At 45.2% G+C, this 21,135-nt stretch overlaps 1 protein-coding gene across 1 annotated transcript; it reads left to right on the plus strand.

The window, feature by feature from the left end:
* The first annotated feature begins 18,004 nt into the window (after window positions 1-18,004).
* Window positions 18,005-18,360, plus strand: LOC121588947. Its single transcript, XM_041907416.1, has 2 exons — window positions 18,005-18,112; window positions 18,185-18,360. The coding sequence occupies exons 1-2, from the start codon at window positions 18,049-18,051 to the stop codon at window positions 18,289-18,291; spliced, it is 171 nt and encodes a 56-aa protein (XP_041763350.1). The 5' UTR covers window positions 18,005-18,048; the 3' UTR covers window positions 18,292-18,360.
* Window positions 18,361-21,135: the final 2,775 nt, after the last annotated feature.

Below are 21,135 nucleotides of genomic sequence, written 5' to 3' on the forward strand. Positions count from 1 at the left end.
TACTCGCAAACTCATATACATAATAAATGATGTTCTACACAATCGAGTACACAATATTCAGTCGCCGATCGTCAACGAACGCTCAAATTCAAAGCAAAAAAGATTGTCCATAAGCATAGATTGCACATGGCCCTTTGTTATCTTCGGTGATCGCTGGTACTGGGCAGTGTGTGTGTGTGTGTGTGTGTGCGCGGGTGCGGCTTTACCTTTTGAAGACCATATTTGAACGTGCTGTCGCCTGCAGAAAGGGCTGCATTTGCCATACCATCATCGCCCGCTCATGCTTCACACAAATGCGTCGCGCAGCCGAATTCTTCCCGTGTGGGTTTCAGGGACGATTGTTTTCTGCAAAACCGGGGGTTCGAAGTTTCTAACCGAAACGCGAAACCGCGACAAAGTGCACCCGCGACCGATCATTTTTGGGGCGGCATTTGACGAGATGATGATGTTATTGTGTTTGCCGCTAACTGTGCGCTTGGGCCAAAAGGCACGGGACCCAACTAGGGGTGCACATAAATCTGCACATTTTTGGGATATACTCAGAATTTGCTCTCCGTCTCAGGTTGTGGTCTTCCCGACTGCCATACCACTGGCTGGCCGCTCGTTGGATGATGTGGGCCTCGGTTCGGTAGTCAGGATGATCATTGGAATGGATGGTTTGGGGATCTCGATATTTCCTAATCGGTTTTTATTTAAATTGATAACTCGTGCTCATAATTGCGCATGCCGCATACCGAATTGCATCGCGACCGGAGACTATGGGCAATGCAGGGGAGTTGTGTCTGGGATTTATTTTCCCCAGAATTTGTGTTGCTCCAAATCGATCGTACTCAAATCATCCCGTTCACGGTATCCCGTTGCATGGGCTGTCTCGTGTAGCTCGGTTAAAATCAAGCCGTGGTCACGGTATTTCATCGGAAGCCATCTTCAGCCGCCCTCCACCTTCCGTTTCGATGTGTAGAGGGTCCGTTCGTTTTGATGCAACTTAAAAAAATAACACACACACACATAAACACACATGATGAAATGTAAAATGCATATGAAAAAAGCGACCCCGCTCTCCGCTTTGTGCTGAACGGTTGCAATATTTCTTATTCAAATTCCGATCCACCGGGAATGGCAACTGATCCCCACGAAAAATATACATAATTAGCCATAAAGATGAAGAAAAGGAATGATAGCAACGCTTGACATCCACCATTTTCGGACCCAAAATCGGTTTCAGGAAAATCGGGAATTAGCCCTACGAATTATATCTCGAGAATTATACAAATCAATCAATTGTCTGATTCACATACGACGCAACCTACCGTCCAGCAGCAGCAGCAATAGCAACAGCATCAGCATCAGCAGCCGCATCAGCAGCAGCATAATTATGAGCACGGTTTCAGTAGGGCGGAAATAGTTTTGAGTCGATTAGTTCGATGCATTTCTTGTCAGTGAAACGGTGGAAAAAATCATAATAAAAAGACGGCATCGATTTCTTATGCTTCTCACGCCTTTCCCGATGCGATTTTTTTTTTTTTTGGTTGTGATATTGCGAGCTGAAAACGCTTCCAAAAACACTTCCACGAATTTTTTCGGCAAAATTATGTACGCTTGTCAATCGATCAATTACAGCCATTCAGTCGAAGTGTGTAATTTGCAAATATACCGTTCAATTATAAGATTATCGAGTGCGCTTTGGTGGGCTAAGGCGGGTAGAATAACATTTTGGAGGCAGAAATGAGGGAGGGGTCGAAGAAAATGTTAGTAAAAGTGTACTAATGGTTGTTATTCATTTGGTGGAATCACTTGGAAGTTGTATATTTATCATTGATCAGCAGCATTTCATGATGGCAAAAGGATGGACTCGGTGATGGTTGGTATGAGTCATTGATTTCACCTTTTTGTATTTGTTACACTTACCCTTTTATTCTTAAGAATTTAAAAATGGTTTAATTAGTGTTCAACATATTTTAGATGCAGCCAGAATAAACTTTCGTTATATATCATTCGATCTGGATTTTCGTTTGTTATTTGATGTAGCAGTCATAGTTGGTGCAAGTCCATTTAATGAACATAATTAAAAAAAGACCACTACCTGATATAATGAAATAGCAAGCCCATACCTTGACTATATTGACTAAAACTAACTGCGCAGCAAAAACAAAAACGCTATCTAACGAACTATTCGATCGCTTACGATTCTCAGAACCATTCCCAGGAATGATTCTAGACGCTTTCGCGCGGGTAAAAACTGTCAACAAATGGGAAGCACAAATAAATATTTATCGACGGCTCGGCCAGCTCGACAGACCGGAGGGCCCACATTTCGACGTTGTCATAAGCACGGAACTGACATGGAGCAGCAGCGCGGTATCGTTGCCGGCCTGACAGCATCTGATTCGAGCCCGTTGATTTACGACCGGGCACTGCGATCACGAGTGATCGAGCGAACCTCACCCGCATTGCGAACGATACTTCGGCCAAAGTGCGTCTCCCTTCCCCAGAGGCTCTCATGTCCCTTGTCTCAGCGAAGCCTTAATTAACCGTACAAACCGTACAAATGCATCCTGCAACACTCGTAGGTGCAAGTGTGTAAGCCTGGTAGCACGTTTGCCTAACGGCTAATGGAGAGATTGGGGACAGGAGAGGGAGAGAGAGAGAGAGAGTGACAGAGAGCAGGAGAACACACAAAGAAGGATAAAATTGGACGCAAGTATCTCACACTTACGGCACAATAATCGACAATATTATTATTATTCATTAATCTGTTTATGCAGCGACACTCAAGGTGACCGGTGCCGTCTATTGCTCGGGGGCTCATTGTTTTCAAATTAAATTAAATAACGATAATAAGCCGAGTGCAGCCGCTCGCGAACTGATTGCAAGCAGGTGCCTGCCCATTCCCCCCGCCCTCACCATTCCTTCTACGGTTCCTCCGTCAAAGCCGGCGGGCCCGTGCTGCTCCACCCTGACTCGCGCGGAATTCGTTCGTGGTGCACAGTGCTGATTGAGTAATTGGCGACCATCACCCCGCAACGGAGCACATTTCCTGGAAGCTGCGTCAGCGTCGGTGGAGTGCAGCGGATGCAACACCGGCGCAGCGGTGTCACCGTGCGGAACGGGACTCTCGCTTTCGTCGAGACGGATCTGTCTCGGTTTGGTCGGGTGCGGCGGTACAGGTGCATTTTGTGCTATGCAAAACAGGGCTGCCCCACGTTGCACCGATCGTGACTTATGACGTGTGTTCTGGTCGGTGGAACCGGGAAACAGGTGCACGAGTCCGGTCGAGGCTCGCACTCTCCGTCTATCTCTCTCTGTTTCTCTCTCTCGCTTGCATAGCTCGGTGGATGCAGCTTGTAGAACAACGGTCGAACATGGTTGTAAACTAAAGCACACGACAGTGCTGCCGTTATCGTTGAACAAGGATCTGGCCGTACAAGGGAGGGTAGGTTGATTGAGCAAATCGTTGAATGCTACATCCTGATAACCGTGTTATTTAGTTGCATTGCTGTGATTGGTTGTCAGAATATTAATACAAACCTTATAACTATTCCAGTGTTGACAATCTTTTTATTAGAGTAATTTTCAGTAATTTATATACTTCATGGCTTAAAGACGCACTTAAAGACGCTCTGTTTTTTGTATGCATTTTACTTTGTTTGTGCTATGGCTCAGGTAAGTTTAAGATTGAACTGAGATTGACATTTTTTTCTTCTTAAAAACGCAAACGCACAATATCAGATCACTTCGATATTTGGCAAGATGTGCGAGGAATAAACGAACGATTTCTCCTACCGTCGATGCGTGTTGATGTAACGATCTTTTTCGCTTGAGCTGGAGTGGTCAATGCTGTTACACGCGGTCCCGAGAGGTACCGAAAACTACGAGCCAATAACTCGTCCAGCGGACGGTCGCATTTTACGATCGCCATTTATTATTGTCGCCTCAATAGAGCGATCACTTTCTCCCATGAATTCTATGACTGACCGTGGTACCTCCCCGAAATGTTCACCGTGAGGTACGGTTTTGCTAGAAGGCGGTTACATCAGCTGCAGCTTCCTGGAATGGTGCCACATCTCATCGGCAAATGTCTAGTGCTGCTCAATCATCGGCAGAAAGTCGCAGTCGTAAAATTTAACTGCACCGGTAAAGGCGACGGCCAAACAGCCAGAAGACCCAGCGATGTGATGATTATCGTCCTTTTTTCACTTTCGTTCCCCACGGCAGGACCTTTCTTTTTATGGCTACTTTCCGGCCTGCCTCTGCTGGACTGGAACGATTGTTGCAGTGATGTTTTTACGATCACAAACAAACTGAAAACATTTAGAAGGACTAAATGTGTCGCCCGTTGCACTCTAGCGAAGGGAGATCATCTCGAATCGAGCGCTAGATGAATAAATCTTGACGTTTTATGAGCACTGTGCTAGGTGTGGTGCTGTCAGCAGCAGCTTGAGCCTGATATCGATGAATTTATAGGATTTTTTCGAGTGTGTTTGCTCTCCGCGTCATCGCGTAGTCGCTTAAGATCGATCCGACGACATTAGAAACAGGACACTGCGCTATGACGACGCACCCGGATCAAGAAAAAATACAATCCAAAAAAAACTTTCGCTTTTTTTATACATTTCATAGAGCTGGGTCACAAAACACAACAACACAAAAAACCACCCCACCCGTACAAAGTGCGTCGTTTCGTTTTCGAAGAGGGAAACGCTTCCGGTAGCATCTGATGCGCGTGGGTCTAGGGATCTTGCCAAAGGGTCTGGATAAGGTGAGCAGGAAAAAAAAATCTCACCGAATGTCTCGTGCCATCGCGCAGCGTGAATGCGTTTCAGATTTCACTTTTTTATTTCCTCCCGTCAACGATCACTTCAAGATGCTATGATCGCGATTTTTATTACGATGCCTCGTGCCTGGTGGCACGGGTCGCGACATCCCTTGCGCAGGCGTTGCATATTAACCCCTTAACGAACGCGTGCACCCCTTCCGGACCGATCCGTTTGGGGATGAACTTCCTTTCGAGGGAAACAACAAAAGGCTTTTCGAGAGGCACAAAAACCTTTTGCCACGCCACTAAAACCATCTTCCGGATGTTTGAAAGACGCTCATCAAGCGCCCAGGGAAACGGAAAACTGTTTCCTCATCCTCGCGCTTAGGGCATAGGATCTCTGGTGTTGAACAGGGGGACAATCAGCTCTCGAGATCATGCCCACGTTCAGCGCACGTGCTGCGGAAGCTAATCGTATCGCAGTGAAGCAGCGGAAAAAAATGTAAGAAACATAAAACGATCCACCTTTCCGTAACGATTCGGTTTTATTTGTACGTTGGTTTTTACTTTCGATATCGATGAAGGAGTTTGATGGGTTTGACAGAAGCTGATCGGTTAAAAAAGTAGGAACAAAAAAAGTAACGCCACGCACAACGAAAGTGTCAAATAGAATGTTTGACGGCGGCCGGCTGGGGTTGGAATGCAATGCTTTTGAAGGCAGCCCAAGCGAAGGGTTGAAGACGCACACGAACACAGACGATCGTCCTTAGGATTCATCCCCTTAGAAAGGTGCGAATAAATACTTTCTACATCCCCTAATATTTTGCAAACAGAACCGTTTTTTTTGCTAACCGAACGAATTAAACGCTCCAAGATTGTTTGCTTTCACCTGGTGAAGATTGCTTAAAGGATTAAGTTACAAGGGAAAGGGACTAATTGATACGTAATGAAACAGCTGGTAGCGATAGTGGAAAAGAACGTTTTTATCCACTAAACCAATGATTTCAATACATCATACTGCAGATATATTTTGTAACAGACAGGACCAAATAGTCTCCTGAAATAGCTACAGTTAGTTCAGCGTGTAGTTTATTGTAGACTTCGTTTTAATTGAGCGATAATGAGTCTTTTAAAGCTTGTTCTTGTAATTCGGTTCGCTTCCTAGAAACAGGGCATCTTATTGGTTATTTTATACCATTTGAATATATGTAAAAGGTGTAATGCAATATAAAAAGTGTATAAATTACCAGTTATCTGCATATAACGGGGCGCTTATGCTAATACAAACGTTTGAACGATATAGTTCATATATAATTTATAATGTTGTAAAAGATAAGGCGTCGGGCTATGTGTGACTATGCAATCCTACAATTCTCATCCGCGCCTCTTTCACGTATGACAGTTTTATCCGTACCATTCGACACGTTTAATTGTGTGACATGATGTCCAAAAGATCCCAAAGTGTTATCCTAACTGAGAGCAACAGAGAAAAAAAAGCAACACATCAAGCATTTCGAAAACAAAAACCCACGAAACGCATCAACTCGCCGAACAGTTTTCAAATATTTGAAAGGTTTGAAAGCTTGAGATGTTAGTGGCTGATAAAGTTGATTGAAAACAATACCCTACCGATGCCGATTGGACACCGTGCGGCAAACCGTGCGGAATGTCGAAAATTCTGCACAAGAACTCCAATGCCTGTGATGGCGCGCTTGCACTGTTTGTGGGCCTGCGCTGTTGGCTGGCTGCTGCTGCCGGCAAAACGGGGTGGATTTTTCTAAACAATGGACACAGGCACATTCCGATCGGGACTTCTTTCGGGATCAATATCAGGCATGCGGCATGCGCATCGGCAAGCTTCATCCCGTGCGCTGCGGCTCTCTGACGTGTCGAAGATGCATTTTCCCGAGGCTCCTACTCGTCAAACCATCAGCCGTCACCTTCGATCCTCATTTTATGCGCACCATGTTCAAAGCGTACCAATCCGATCGACCGGTGATCGATGTTCGTGTCGCCGCGAGTGTGGCAGGCTAGTAGGGAATCGTCATCGGTGTTGTCGGCACGGCCCCGTAGTGTCCGGGGCCGGCAACCGCGACCGAACACATTCCGTAAAAGGGGAGAGAGTCGGAACGTTTCGGGACAGGCCTAATCTCTGTAAATGGAATAATAAAAGTAGATTTCAGCCGCATGATTTACTGGTGTCCTTTTCGATAGGGTTCTTAGGGCGGCGTTTTTATTTCGTTTTTATTTTATTGCGTTCGGTGCCTTTTTGGCGCATCAAAGATGCACAATATTCCCTCCAGAATGACCATATACAGTGCGAACGCTTAGTTCGGTTCAGGGTACCGGGCAGGTAGTCACAGGCGCAACGCTGCTACAGAATGGACTTTTGGGTTTGTGTCCAATAAACTGTGACAAAAGCGCTTGTTTGCTTCATGTACCGCCTTATTTACATATTTCGTTCATTTCTTATTAGATGTAGATCAACATTTTGGGCAAACGGAGGGGTAGCGACTGGATTGAATCACTCCTCTTTGAACAGGGGTAGTCAGCTTATCACACCAGTGTTGCCATTTAACTAGGCTCAACTTCACAGTCTAATAAAACCAAACAACAAACAGGATCCGCCTTAAAGAGTTTTAAGCACGAACTTAAGTCGGCAATTGCGGGAACGCATCTTTAGTGACATCTTTACGGCCATCTAATAAACATGGCAATTGTTTGGCCATTAAACAGCTAGCTAGCGGCTGAACGAGTCAAACGGCATTGCCTTTGCACGCCCACCGCATTTGCGACTAATTTACCATTGTGTGCAAATGGTTTCACTGGTCGCTGGCAACTGTGACAGTCGACCTTTGTGGTGACCCAACGGTGGCAGTTTTATGGCTTTGAAGATCTGCCCGGTCCGGCCAGATCCTTCCCGTATCGTGATCGTGATAGGTACATGGTTTATTCCAGCAATGCGGTACTTATCCTACACGCGTCACTCAAACAGCAGTCAATCGGACTATTTTATGACCAAACGAGAGTGAGAGTCTACCGATGAGCCTGTGCCGGTCAGTGCGACTGGGCGGGATGCACCCAAACGGCGAGCATCGGTGTGTTTTGTGCGTCTGTGGTCAACCGTTACCACCATGCGGCAGCGAAATGTCCTTTTATTTGAGCACTTTAAGCACTTTTCCGGTGCCTCGGTTGTAAAGATCTACCACCGCTTACCACATGGGTAAATGTTTTACAGAACAAAATGCCACAAAGGACATGATGCTGTTTAGTTAAAGAGAAAACATCGAGAACAGATTTTGGCCAACTGACGAGAGGGCGAAAGGACGAGTGGGAGATGGAAGTCTGCGGTTCAAGTGACAGATGGGTTTAATGTGCATGTTTTGTATAGTCATGCTGGATAACAGTTGAAAGGATAGATCATCAGACATTGGTAAACAATTTTCAGTACCAGCAATTTGAATGTGTTAGAAAATAGTATAAGTAACAAAAAATGAAATAAAATAACAAACTAAGTTATTGATGGTACGCGCAAAGATGTTTTTATATTTCACAATGTAGAAAAAATCGTTTATTAAAGCAAATAAAAACATCCAAATACTGATAATAATGATAATAATAATCAAACAGTTAAATTGAGAGCCAAAAATATGTATGGATTTATATTTGTTCTTGAAATTCTTACAAAATATATATTAAAGCTAACACGTAATTCTAGCTTTGTGCTGATCTACCATGTATGTAATACTTGAATCAGAAAATAACTGTTCAATTATGATGCTCGTGAAAAGCTCGATTAAATTAGATTATATCGAGAATAACTCGAATGCTTTTTTTATAATTCAAACAAGTATTATATATAATTTATTTACCTGGTCGTCGATCAAAATAACTTTCAAAACATCAAAATAACTTTATCTACGAATTGGATTACAGATCTTATTCAGCTCATCATTCATAATTCAGCTTCACATAAAACATCTCCCTCAGCCTTTCTTTTCTTGAGCCATTCACAACAACAAAACAACTCACTTTGAATGCTTTCTCTGAACCGGTAAATGGTGTCGGATTTCTTTACAAACTCAACCATTTTCCCAAAGAAAGCAAAATCTTGACGTTTCAAAAGTCAAATACTCAGGCGGAAACAAGAAATAATCCTATTCGCACATCCTGCACCGTACCTTTTCACTGCTAATGCTTTCAGCATTAGCATTCGCTTTGGCGTACGAAAGAGAAAACTTTTCGTTTCGTTTGTTTTGGATGGGCTTTAAAACGCTTCCGACGGGGATTCCTTTTTGCGCGTCGATACACATATACCCTGCATCCAGCATCGTTTGGCCGCACTGTTAGCGGTACCGTGAGGCTAACGGTACAAAAAGGTTGCGCGGAAGTGTGCATGCACGATTGGCCCACACAGGCATGGCTTCCGTTTGTTCCGTTTGAACAGATTGCGTCATTGGAGAATGTTTCTGGACTTTGGACCGTACCGTTAGCAGCTCCACACGTTTCGATTGCCTTCAGGATACGTCAAATTGCGGCCACTGGCAGTCTCCCAGTCCCGGATGCGTCCCGAGCAGATGTGCGGTGTGAGATGCGCGCGATGACGCCAGACCGTGGCCAGTCTGCTCCAGTCATTTATCAACCGGCACGGCAACAGACGGTATCGATCGAAAACGACGTTTGAATGGCGGATTAAGTCATCGGGCCGCAGGCATCAAGCTGTATGGAAGACCTTCTAGGACTGGTAGTGGCAGGCTGGCTGGCAATGGCCACTCCACGCCGATGCACTTGCACATTTCCGGAGCACTCCCACGACGATGCTCGGCCGTCTCCTTCCGTCACTCGTGCGGCTTGCGTCTGGGCGCATGCTGGGTGCCCTCTTGAGCGCACGGCACTTGACTGAAAGCGTGAGTTGTGTACTCGTCAAAGACCGCCCGCAAGTCGGACGATGTTTGATTGCTGCGCCGTTGTTGTGATGGAGCAAATTCCTGCCACGAGACGATGGCCGCCTGGTAGGACGGGGAACATGCACCCGGTGCAACATTGTTGCCAGGTGCGCTGCTCAAACCGGTGCTCTTTTGCGCCGCTGCACTTTTCTTGTGCGCTGCATTTTCATTATTTTATTAAGTACTAATTGCATACTAGCTATGGATTATTTATCCGCTAGTGCCGCGCACAACTTCTCTACTGTTGTTTTGCCCTCCCGGAACCGCCTGGCTGGTCAAACGATGCTCGGCAGGTTGTCCGGCGTGCTTAACACTTTAGCGTGTTCTCTGTGCTGTGCAGTTTAGCAAAGGCTTGGCGAACCGTTTACAATGTCGGAGCATTCTCCCAGCGTGTAGCCTGGCCGAAGGTATGACAAGAGATTAATCTTTAAAAGGTGTTACATCTGTGGCTGTGAAGCTCGGGCACGACCACTTTAAAGCGACTAAACACCGATCGGCACTTGGAAGGCTCTAATCTTTTACTGTTCATGGATGCCGATCGATTGCACTGTGATCGATTCCAGTTGAATACCAAATTGTAAAGAAGTTGTTAGAGCCATATGCTCCTTTGCCAGACAGCAAGATAGCCACGCAAAATGAGCATTTTGAGCTATGCATTTTAACTAAATTATAACTGTCATTTTGATGCGTTTTAGTACACACCGCGACAACGATTATACGTTTATCGCATATTATCACATTCCGTACCATTCACATCTGCTTAACACTATACTTAATTCCCCAGAAAATGCGGTACCCTGTATGCATCACGCACTCGACCATCTGAAACAGATGTAGCAACCAACCCTGCCCGGCACTATTCCCGAGACAACATCAACAACACGCGGCAACACCATCCCACAGCACACTTTACAAACTGCGCTCATTATGTCTCATTTGCTGCGGGAGCATCGTAGTTCATCGCTGGCAGTTTTCGATGCGTAAGTCACTTCTCACCCCTCATCCACTGTCCCCGCACTGTCCTTTCCTTCGGGATGGCGGTAGACACGGTCGACACTCCCGCTATCACAGCGACAGGATGATCGATAATTATGAATTATAAAATTTGCATTCAATTTAATCTTGTTCACCGATCCGCGGCATAGCTATGCGCGGGTGCCGCGCTACTGTGTGTACGCGAGCGCGCGCGCCCGCTCGCGAGAAAAAAAGCAAAGATCCCGCGATAAGCGTTTTGTCCGGCCGGTCCGGAGAAACGTGAGAACCGGTGGACGTGGAAGAGCTATCGTTGCTTCTCTTGTTTGCACCCTTTCTTACGCGCTGCGTGTGTAACGCGCACCAGGACCACGCAAAGCGGTGTGGTGCGGCGCAGGCTAAGCTAGGCTGCGACGAACGCGTAGAACGAGCGACACGCTCGTTATTATGCAAACGCGTTGTGCGATGCGGAGAAGCGCGGGGTTCCGCGAGGCACGATCCGCGGTGATGAGAAATTAAGTTGGCGCATCAGAACGAATCTCGCGTACCCGATCTCGGTGCGGTACAGTGGTGGCTGTGTTGTGAGCAGTGGGAAATAATCTGTTGGGAATGGTTTAAAATGTGTCACTATCAGGTGCATTTGCAGAAAAAGTGGATTTTAATTGGGGTGAATTGGGTAGCTTGGGAAGTGATGATAGATGAATGTTTAATTGATGCACGTACATTTTATATTAACTTTAATTTTGAATATCATACAAATTTTAAATAAAAAATAATTAGAATAATGCTCACCAATCTTAAACATCTAAAACCAAATTATTTACCATTTGAAGTAAAAAAAGTTTAGTTATACTTCTTAAAAAAGTCCTCTGTGGCCCAGTGACCACAAGCTTGACGTCGAGTGTAAAACGGTAACACGACGCACTTCACATTAGCAGCCAGGCGATGACGGACCCGACCGACCCTTTCCCAAAGAGCAGCCAGCGTCCACCAACCGGCCGGGGTTTCACTCGTTCTTGATCGTTCCCTTTTGTCCCTCCCCGATTTGCTACGTGGCAAGCATCGCTACGGGTGCATCGCTCGGTTGCATGTTCGTTTTCTTTTTGTTTTGCCCGTGCGCGAATTTGTCTCAGTACGCAGCGCCTTTTAATAAACACTCAATCATTTAAAGTGATATCATTAACTGCTTCATCTACACTTGTTTCGGCGTTTCTGGACGGGGGGCGACGAGTGCAGAAGCAGCCATCGTGCCGGACCACTGGAAAGGATCAATATTATGACAAATAGACGAACGTGCCCGTCCGCATAAGCGCGTTTATGTTGTCGCGAAAACCCGCGCGTAAAGTATGAGCACATCAGGACGCTCGTTTGAAACGCTGGTAGAATATAAATCGCCCTACAGCAAGCGCGCGCCTAGAGTGTCGTCGCGTATCGCTGCGCACTGTCGTCACGTTCATCCTACTAATTGACGCTTGTAGCGCAAGGGGCTGGCTGGCTGACTGGCTGGCCCGTTGTCTAATGCAGCGCGAGTGTCCTTAAGCTCGACGAAAAATGCGATCCCCTACCGATCCGATCGAGCTAAGGTCAGTGGACGATGACGGGAAGAACCTCCGCGCCGGTGCGATGGCCATTAATCGCACGCTCGTGCACGGCTCTGTACTGCCCCGTGGGTGCCGAAGAACCCACCGGCGAGGTGAGTGTTGTTCGAAGAAAAAAAAAAAGACCTGCCACCTCCCGAAGGCGAACCACTAATTGGCAGCGTTTAGGCTTTAGACATCGATCCACGACCACGATGGTCGGGCATTTATTTTGTATATTTTTTCCGGGGTGGTCAGAATTAGATAAAACCCTCCGCACCCGCATCGGTACTCGGGAGACTGCCCTAAAGACCCTTTGGCATAATCGAACCGGAGCTTGGCAAGATCGAGCCGATCTTGTACCGGAAATCACTGCACAGTTGACAACACGGTTCGCGACTGATTAGCGAATAATTTATCGATCGATTGTTGGAGCGACCACCGGCCCCGTATCCCTTTCCTCGTCAGACTCGCCCACTCCAGTGCGGAGCCCCGACGAATGACATCAGTGTGGCGGGGAATGTTGGATGGACTTTACCTGCCTGCCTGGTAAGGGTAGGTTTTGCTTCGGTAACTACATCGACACCAGCGCTCGGTTTCTTGGTGTCACATCGCGGTTTTGCATTTTATTGCCTACCCCTCCCCATCCAGAGAACGCTCCCCTTGCCCCCGCTCGGACTTGGCATTAGTTTTGCGCAGACGCAGCTTCCGGGTTTTGCAGGTATTGTTGAGCTTGTTGCTGGGAAGGGGGACAGCTTCGATGCAGAAAACGCAACAAGGTCTGCTGATGCTTGCAGGCAAGCTCCACCGCACATGCACACCTACCTCAGCTTCCATTCATTCACAAACGCAACCGGCCGAGTGTTTTGGAGTCCATCTGAATTTGCGTTTGTTTAGTCTGCTTGCAGCCCGTGCTTTACCGTACGTTGCATTTGCGCTAGCCACAGTGGCGGATTGCGCGCGGGTGCACCGTTCATCGCACCTCGCGCGCGCGTGTTGACCGATTCACGCTAACTGGCCCACGGCGCACTTTCCCACAGGCTTTCGGTTGCCCAGATTGGTCCCGGTGGCCCGATGGGGAAGTTTTAAGAAAATCCTCTCTCTCACACACACGCACACATGCACGCTCATGCAAACAAACAGGCAACGCAGTCCGGAGAAGCGGGCACGCACAACGCCAAACCCGCGAAATGTGTTCTCGACCCCCATGCAGCAAAGGGGGCGGTGCGACCGATATTTGATTAGTCAGTTTTATGATTAATTTTGCGTACTTGATACACGCGCCGGACCTCGGTCACGGGGTGGACCGCGGTCCAATTCTGACCAACCAGCGGGCCAGCGCCAGGCCACGAGCGCGATCGCGAACGAATCGCGCGCGTACGACGAAAAGTGTCGCTGACTCCACAGAAAAGCAGGTGAGCATGGCGGGAGGTGACAGTGTTGAAGAGAATTTGAGGGTTGTGACGCTGCTGCTGGGTTCGTGTGTGTGTGTGTGTGTGTGTGTGTGTGTGTGTGTGTGTGTGTGTGTGTGTGTGTGTGTGTGTATTTTTCCTTCGTTTGGTTGCTACCTTTTTGCGTGTTGTTTAGCCGGCGTGGACAATATCGAATGAAATCCCAGGAAATGAGCAATTCGCTCGAAATGGCTCGGCCATTGCACGCCAGCGAGTCGTGCGTTTTCGAATCATTGCGCCGCTGCTTGGTGTGTTGTTGTGATACGTTTCGCTCAGGTAACGCATAAACAATAATGACTGGCAAAGACATATTCTATGCTAATTTGGTAATTAAAATGAAGATGGAAGTTAAAAGTTTAATTTTACCTCCAATTGATATCCATGTTGAATCTGTTTTTGATGTAAATAAGCTTAAAAGAGGATCATTCCATAGAAAGGGACTATAAAAATGTTCTCCATCTTTTTGTTGGTTTAGCTTGCGAAATTTCAGTTAAAAAAACTTTAAACGAAGACATTAAACGACATTAACCAGCTTCTATTGCGATTGCATGTTTAAATTTCAATAACAAATTGTGTTTGTATAGATTGGATAATTGTATGCTTTTATTTATGATTTTTTAAAGAAAATAGTTAAACCTTACACAAATGTCACATTCACAAAATTGTGACTTTACCTCATTACACCATAAGCCATTCTTCTTCTTCTTCTTTGGCTCAACAACCGATGTCGGTCAAGGCCTGCCTGTACCCACTTGTGGGCTTTGGCTTTCAGTGACTAATTGATTCCCCCCCATAGCAGGATAGTCAGTCCTACGTATGGCGGCGCGGTCTATTTGGGGATTGAACCCATGACGGGCATGTTGTTAAGTTGTACGAGTTGACGACTATACTACGAGACCGGCTCCATCATAAACCATTAACAACGTAAAATTGTTTCGCGAGAAATTTTACCGTTTTCACACACACACACACACACACACACACACACACACACACACACACACACACACAACTGCGATTCCTTCAGCTACACCCTGGGCGGAATCTCCATTTGCACCTGGACTAATGGGACTGCTTCTATCGTACCGCAGCATTAGCAAACAATGGCTGCTGAGATGGCAAATGGCGTCCATTAATTGATCCGATCAACCCCCTACCTAGAGGTCCGGGGAGCTGTGTGCTGCCGGACGGTGGATCGGATGTCAGCTTCGATTTCACTTTCGCAGCCAGTACGCCGGGCTGACGTAACACGCCCTGGAGGCCACGCAAGGACGCCGGACCCGTTCGCCTGTGAAATGCCACGCGGATGCTGCCGCCCGCAAGCCTGACCTTCAAGCGCGCGACGAGATCCGGTGCAGTTGCGCTTATCGGTGCATTCGATCAGCGATCGAGAACTGGTGCAGCTTGGCGTAAATCAGCCAGCGCCGCGCTTAACGGGAAGCTCGAGCACAGTGCGCCCCACCCTCGCATAATTGTCAACGCAACCGCGGACCAGTAATGTGCAGCAAATTAGCGCCACCATTACAGCTTCATTGCATTGCATTGGGGCAGGCGAGCTGATCGGGCCGTACCTGTACACGGGTATGAAATATCATTCAATTGCCGTTGTTGTTGGATGGCTTGCGTACGGAATTCTACAGCAAGCGGGAACGATCTCAATCAATCCGATTCCAATCGACGGACACCTTACCCAGTTGCACTGAAGCTGATCAATGCGTTTTCTGCTGAGCGGGATGGAGGTAGAAAACACATCATAAACAAAACCTTAACACACTCCACAACTCACACCGGTGGTCTCACGCCTTCTGACAGTTGTGACGTTAGACCATTATCGATGATTTACCGTTGATGGTTGATTTACGAGTCGTTACGAGTCACTAGGACGCTGGAGGGATTCCACGGGGCATGATCTATTACCACTCAGTTGCATTATCGGTGTCCTTTCTTCGGCGTCCTTTCCGATTGTGTTTACTTTCTTGGCAGAGGAATTTATGTTCAAAAGGAAAAGCCATTACTGGGTGGTTGGGTTGCTGATGTATTGCTTTGTAAACTCATTGAATATCGCATATAAATCAAGAAACAATGTTCAACCACGCAGTTAACATTTTACGTTCCTAGAAGGTGCAAATAGCATCAGTGCGAAAATGTCCTTCTCATACTGTCGTCCATCGTTAAAAGCGCATTCATACAAACAATGTAAGAAAAATCGTCTGAAGTAGAATGTTCATGAATAAAAACTTATTAACTTCAATCAGATTCAGATTGTATTGCATTCAATGGACTCAAAACAAATCAGAAACAAATGAATGTTTGTTACATTTTTCCTTGCTTTACTCGTGCCGTTCGTGTTATCATCTAATCAATTACGTGCAAAACCATATAAAACGGTTCGATTGAGGAAGTGCAAATCAGAGTAAGTCTAAACGCACAAAATGAAATACGTGTTTGTTGCCCTGATGCTGGTAGCACTGGTGTTTGCGATCGTGAATGCACAAGGTAATAACTAAGCAGTATTTTAGGAAGTTTATCTTCCATTCAACTTTTTCTATCTTACAGGGTTTCCCACGATTTATTGGTCAGATCCCATGATTTTTTGGTGCGTTCCCACGATATTTTGGTCGTATCCCATAGATTTTTGGTTCGTTCCCATAATAAATTGGTATTTTCCGCTTCGATATCAATACAATGGGACCAAAAAATTCTGGGAAACGGCCAAAAAATCGTGGGAACGCACCAAAAAAATATGGGAACTCACTAAAAATTGATGGGATCCAACCAATAAATCGTGGGAAACCCTGTAACTCGTATAATTCCATACATAGATGTACCCATACCAGTGAGCAATGAAGTCAAACTGAACCTGGCGAAGAGAAGCATCTCGCAGCATCGTGCAGCATTTACATCGTACCTTGCACATGACGAAAGCGAAAGCATTTCTCCTGAGGACGGCTAGAAATACTCCCCTAAACGCGTTTACATTTAAGGCCAAATAACACAACAAGCTGCTATAATTTGAATAAGAAAAACAAAATGACGAAAAAATCTAAATAAAAATAAACTGTATTCAACAACAAATTGTTTCAATGTCACGTGTTTTTTATATAATTACCAATGTCTTTTTCGCAAATGCTGAGCTAATCTAGATGCACTGCAACTGTCACAACACTTTTCCGTTCTTGGTGGATGCGTTCACAACACGCTCGACACTTCAGAAAGGCCTACATTTGTGTGACTGTTTAGGGCAAAAACTTTTCTGTAGAAAGATTTTAGCAGAAGATATTAGAAGATAGAATCTCGTGTTACTCCGCCACTGCAAGCCACATCACCGACTTTTAATGTTGAGCTTTGATAAAATTTCCTAGACACCAAAAAGAAATAAGTTTTTTTTCTAAAAAAATCAAAACACACACACATAAAAGATCAATACCAGACCGAAAACCAGGAGATGCATACAGTCATATAACCTGATCACAGAGTTCGAACGGCAATCGAATGGACCAGCAGGCTTCAAATCGAACATCAATATATTGCAATTATTTCAATCAATTTGAATCGTTGAACGTTTAATCGACGTTTTGAAGCTTTTTAACTATTTAAAACACATAAAAATGTAAAAACTAAAGTTTTATTGGTCGAAATTTTCTTCAATTTTCTGTGTCATTTGCTGTTAGACTTTCCGTGAGAACACCGTGATCAGGCTGATAGTACGTCTATCGATCTTAATCAACAATTAAATAAAAAATAATAAATAATATTCTGATTAGTAAATGGTTAGATGAAAGAGTGATTTGTTGGCATTTTTACATGTTATGTAAAATGGTAAAATCTATTCTTTATGCAATAAAATGATTTTGCCATGTATCTAAATATTTATTTTTTCATACAAATTGTTTTTAGTAAATATAGGCAGTAGCCTTCACAGGTAGTAGGTTGGATGTTAGTCTTTTCTCATAAGTAGCTTATTTTACTGTTATGAAATTAAATAAATAATGATATAATGCATAGTAATAAATAACTCTTATGATTGTATCAATACCACGGTGCATTACTCACGTTTCTAACGTTTAATACAGTTACCACAATATTGGCTAATCATATACTGCGTCGTAGTTGTAAGCTCTGGATTGCCGTCTGTTATGTAAACCAGGAAAAAGTATACTATCTCGCATTCATGTTTGTTGATGTATAGTGGCCATCCTCGTATATTTATAAAATATTTCAACGCTATATACGGTTATCATAATTCGCTGTATTTCATCTTATCAGTCAGTCCACCGTCTAGCAAAGCACTATAAATATGCAGGATTAGCGAACAGATCAAATCAGGAGTAATTTTACATTTCAACATGAAGAACGTGTTTTTCGCTCTGTTGCTGGTGGCGCTGGTTTGCTGTTTGGTTTCGGCGCAAGGTAAATATACTGCGTACAATTGTGTATAGTGGAATTTGGATTCATTTTGATCTGTGTCTTGGACATTTTTAGGACACGAAATCATACAAAAAGTTGTAAAGAGAAGCATTCCGCTTCGACAGCTATTATTGCAGCACAATGCACTTGACAACAGCGACAGTGACTCCGGATCGGAATAACGAGCGATTGTAAAAAATTGAAAAATAACAAAAAGAGAGTAATAAAATGTGAAGCATGTGTATCATGCATAAGAGTGTGTTTTATTTGTAAACGAATGGTCGGATTTGTTTATTAAAAATCTAACTAACTTTTACTGTGTTTCTCTATCCAGCTCAACACTGTAAGCTTCATTTCCTATCCATAAAATCCCTATTCAACATTGTCAAATGAATGTCGTGCGTATGCCGAGCAACAAATGACAGATCCTTCGAGATTCCATTTTTATTGTTGAGTAGTAATGTATTTTACGAGATTGAACTGTTCGTTTCCGATGTTGAGCTGGCTAGAGAAACCCTGTAAAACTAACAGCAGAATTCTGGTCAATCGTAGAATTGAAATTACTTATTCAAAGAGTTTGCTGATCTATTTAGGGACTCACACGAAGCGTAGACTCAAAAAGTATACGCTTGATTTGTATGGGAGGGCTTAAACTTCCTGTCAGAAGATTATTGGGTTGTATGGCTAAAATCCAGTTTACGTCAAAGTTTACGCTTCGTGTGACGGTCGTATAAAGCTTCAATCGGTTGAACGTTGTAAATTTTTTTGGTCTAAGCTATTTTATACACAGCAATCGAGGGACATTATACATTTGATATTGTTAATATAAACGGCAAATGCTTAAAGAAGGTAGGAAGATAAGGATTATTTGAAGAACACCGTTTTTTTATGTGTTATTTATTGCCATGATACAAAAATAGCATATACAATACAAATATAAATATTAAGACAAACATTAACAAACTTTATATGTGGTCGTTCTATTGGTTTGTTGATGTTTTCGTATGGATATTTCCAAGCTGTATTAAGGGAAACAATTCTCTCTTTGTTCGCAGGTGACCCAGCTGGCAACTTTCGCGACGAGCATGCACATTTTTACCAAACACTGACGACCCTCGCTTTCCCCGCATAGGCTAACAATCAACTAAAAATGTACATTTTACGTCTCGTGATAAAATAATAAAACAATAGAGTCGTGCAGTGTGTTATGCTCGGCTCTTCCCAGCCCAGACGATGATGACCCGGAAATGGTACCGATCGCCGTTAGCGAGTAAACCCATCTTGTACGCTAGCACGCCGGGTGCGAAAAGAGCACTGGTTGACATTATCCGCCCAAGGAGTCGAAACAAAGCGAACGAATGTGTCCGCCGGGCGCAGCGCACCGTTTGTGACACTCCCGCACCTGACTGATGGTTTGGCTCGTTCGGATCGCTCGTACAAAGCAACTATCACTCCAGTTCTGCACCGCCCGTGTGAACCCACACTGCCTTGCCCGCTGCCCTCGCTCTGCTTGGCCCGGAGGATCGTAAATGATGACCGTGCATTAAGGATAGATGGGTGATGAGTTCGACAACGACAGGTCTGCCCGAGCGTACACTGCCCGTGCAGTGTTTGCGTGATCGAGCCACCAGCACTCGATCAATGGAAGGTATTGCAAAACGCACGCTCTGCACACAGACAGGGATACGCTAGAGGTAGATGTGTGTTATTAAGCGAAATACGGTATGACCGGGTGCAACTAATTATTACACGGGGGTAAACACTTACTCTCGCGGGCTTTTGCTTCCCTCGCCGAGGGTTGAGCTGGTTGAGTCGTTCAATTTCCCTCCACGCGATAAGAACAACAGCAGCAGCAAAAACAAAAGTTCACGAAGAGCACAAGGAAGGACCAAACACCACCAACCAGTGTTCACCATCGCCATAGGAAATGCTCCTACCGTGTTGATATCACGTTGATATCGTTGATATTCGACGCATCGAGCAAGCAACATTGTAGTAATCGATCGATCGGTGTGATTGATTTGTTCGAATTCCACTTAATGCTGCCCGTTAGGACCACCTCTCGCTGGGGTGGTTTACATTATCCAGCGGCCAACACCGACCACTGTGACCAGTGTGGCCTACTACAGAACGATCGTATAGGAGTGAGCGCGCGCACTCGCTCCACAACGCCCCATTCCACAAGTGGGTCGAGTATTTGCGCACGGGAAAACTAATAAACAGGCCGTAATTTAGCGGCTTTGCTGAGTAAATATTTATTAGCCACCTCTGTCAAATGTGGCCAACCCGCGCGCGATGGGCGGGTGGAGGAAGCAACATGTGCTGCAAGACGAGATCCGTATCTTGGGAGGTGCCGTTTCAGTGCGTGTCGCGATAAAATGCGGAAATAATTGCAAATCGCATCGCCTGGGAACGGCCGCCCAGTAAGTTATGCAAAGTGAGCTTGCGTTATTTTATTTCTTTTTTTTTTTGCTATCTAGTTGTACCTGTTGCATGAGGTAGCGGTTCACGGGCGGTTCGAGCCTGAAGGCGATGGTTTCAAGCTGATGCAGCGATTCGAGAGCGATCGCAGCTCGAAGCGGAACCAAGCGAACCTAAACCGTGTACTATTAGCGGTTGTTAAGTCATTAAGGGCTTGCGCTGATGGTAGAGCGCATGTTAGAGATTAGTAAACTCTCACGCCAACCCTTGCAGTGCTGAGGGCTTTGATCTGTGAAACAGGTGGTCGGCTCGGCACGCTCGGACAAGGGTGCGCAAATACGCTAAAGACAGTAATCCGAGATGCCCAATCAATTGGCGGTGTTAAAGTTTTCTGTCCGCATATCGTTTAGCTTTAGCACTCACGGTAATGGTGCACAATAACTGTGATGTTAGCTCTTGTTTCTAGGAATTGGTTTGCTTAATATTTGCGAATGTTAGTTTGTTGCCCAGCAAACGTTCTCGATTTCCTAACACTTTTCTAAATACTATTCCGCTGCGCGCGACCAGAGCACTAGAGGGTGCATGATTCATGTCAGTGCCCATTG

Source organism: Anopheles merus, chromosome 2R (genome assembly GCF_017562075.2).
Source record: "Anopheles merus strain MAF chromosome 2R, AmerM5.1, whole genome shotgun sequence".
Lineage (NCBI taxonomy): Eukaryota > Metazoa > Arthropoda > Insecta > Diptera > Culicidae > Anopheles > Anopheles merus.